Source organism: Rhagoletis zephyria, unplaced genomic scaffold (assembly GCF_001687245.7).
Source record: "Rhagoletis zephyria isolate East Lansing unplaced genomic scaffold, Rhagoletis_zephyria_1.1 Rzeph_scaffold_00592, whole genome shotgun sequence".
Lineage (NCBI taxonomy): Eukaryota > Metazoa > Arthropoda > Insecta > Diptera > Tephritidae > Rhagoletis > Rhagoletis zephyria.
Genome location: NW_016157676.1, coordinates 85645 through 88052, shown reverse-complemented (window position 1 = coordinate 88052; position 2408 = coordinate 85645). Strand labels below are relative to the sequence as shown.

General features: G+C 34.1%; 1 protein-coding gene across 1 annotated transcript in view; it reads right to left on the bottom strand.

The window, feature by feature from the left end:
* The window catches only part of Top3alpha (topoisomerase 3-alpha), a gene marked incomplete at its 3' end in the record, with an annotated part of 123675 nt that extends 121267 nt beyond the window's left edge, over positions 1-2408 (bottom strand). The window contains exons 1-2 of the mRNA XM_017612950.1: positions 2083-2408; positions 1397-2030 (exon numbers count right to left, since the gene is read on the bottom strand). Coding sequence (XP_017468439.1) covers positions 1397-2030; positions 2083-2238 — 790 coding nt within the window. The remainder of the gene's footprint in view (positions 1-1396; positions 2031-2082) is intronic.

The following is a 2408-nucleotide window of genomic DNA, read 5'->3' as shown; positions in this document are numbered from 1 at the left end:
ACTAAATTGGTTTTAGTGGCGTTGAAGAACACCTAAAAGACACCTATTTCCTGCATATAAGTATTTCGAAAATTAAAAAAAAAAATTTAAGATTGTTCAGCTAGCTTAACAGCGCTGAGCTAACTGAAAAACACATTTTTGCGAATTTCTCGGAAACCAATGGAGCTACTAAATTAGTTTTAGTGGCGTTGAAGAACACCTAAAAGACACCTAATTCCAGCATATATCTGGAGAATTTAAAACCTAAATTTAACGATGGGTCAGCTAGGTTTACGTAAACCTAGCTGACCCACACATTTTTGCGAATTTCTCGGAAACCAAAGGAACACCTAAATTAATTTTGGAGGCCCTAATTAACACCTAAAAGACACCTAATTCCTAGCCAATTTTTATTGATTTTCGGCGACTTGGGTCAGCTAGGTTTATGGACGTGAAAGCCAACCCGTTGAATAACTACATTATGCATTTGCACATACATGCATTTATATTTTTTATTAACACTGAATTCTGAAAACTCAAAAGCAAATGATATAATATGTATATCAAATTAAAGGTAAAAACTTGCACTTTCTAAATAATATAAATTTTTTTAGTATTGATTATAGACTTTTCCTAAAAAAAGGTTATTTTATGAAAAAATTATGACATTTTTTTGTTTTATAATATTTTGAATTAATTGTCTTTATTTTGATATAATTACCTTTTGAATCGGTTACATAGTTTATAAAATATCAATATTTTAAAATCTCAAATTTTTTTTGTTTTACCTTTTATATCTACTTTACTTTTTAATTGCTGCAATAATATTTATATAGTTAAAATCAGCGTAAAAAGTACTAGCTATCTGCATTTTTAGTATTTCTATAGCTGAACGGTTGGTTATCTTGATGTATGCCAATTTTTTTGGGTACTGTTTATGAATTTGTACAACGATTTTGGGTTGCTGTGCCCAAACGCGTGAATCGAATCAAAAAACTTTTACACACACGTGTAGACAACAGTTCACGCTTTATTACAAAAATTTAATTTACTAAATCTGTGCACTAATTTAACAATAATGTCGGTTGGAAATATGGTATTTGTTGCAAATTTTTGTTATAAATTTGTATATACATTTTTAAATACAAGATATTTTTATAAAACACCAAAATAGACATCACTGGGGCGGCAGCCCCAGGTTCACCACACAGGAAGGGAATTCTAGTTACCTCATCCTTTCCCAAGGTTACATCACTCCCCCTCCGCCCCCACCCTTAAATCGTTGTACAAATATAGCTAAACATTTCCCTTTTTTTGGATCGGGCCGCCCCTTTGGACGCAACACCCCGAAATAGTTGGGCCACATATTAAACAGTACCCATAATAATAACACATTAAAAATTCCAATAAAATTTACCTTTTAACTTCCAAAATGATTCAGATACAAATGCCTCAATTTCTTTGTATCGTTCAGCGACAAACCCCAAAGTTGGTATTTGGCAACTACCGTATGAAATCAGCTTATCGGCAATTTTTTCAGGAAATAAACGTTGTAGTCTCATAGTCTGAAACCGTGTAATTGCCGCACCTGTTCGAAGGTCAATCTCTATACGTACATCCACAGCATCACTTAATTTCTTGTTAGGTTCAGTTAATTGTTGAACCGCTCGATGAACCGATGCCTTGGTTATTTCAGAAAAAACCGCGCGGTAAACTTTAAGGTTCGGCTTAACTTTACGACAAACATCAATTATTTCGAAGCCAATGTTTTCTCCTTCTCTATCACAATCCGTCCATATTATTAGCCCACTACAACTACGCACTTCCTTCTCTAATGTTCGCAAAATTGGCTGATAATTTTCATTACACCCTTTTTGTACAGGCGCACTAAACAACGCCGAAGGATCAACTTCATTCCATCGTCGATAGGCTCCAATAAACTCCAGTTGGAGCAAATGACCGGATACTGATGTCATAACCATTTTACTCATTCGTCCATTTATCTCTGTTTGGAATTCGTAAATCTTGTTATAAACAGATAACCCTTCTCGCTAAAACAAGAATGTGATAAAGTGAGTTTCAGGTTTATTTAGTACTGCCTACCCTTGTTGCTGTTCCTATTGATAAAAGGCCCGCGATTGTTTTCGCAGCATCGTTCTTTTCCGCAACATTTAGGTACTTCATATTGAAAGTGATTTCCTGACGGAAGTCACGCTTAAAGTTATATGCGTACTTAACATATTTCAAAGATTTAAACATTGAACGACGAACCGAATATTAGGATAAATTAATGAGGAATGAGATGTTACGATTAGGAACTAGAATTGGAGAAACATCGATATATCGATGTTTTTAAATGAGCTGCTGACATCGATATTTTGGTAATAGGGAATTTACATGATTCAACTTTCACAGGCGATTAGTTGATC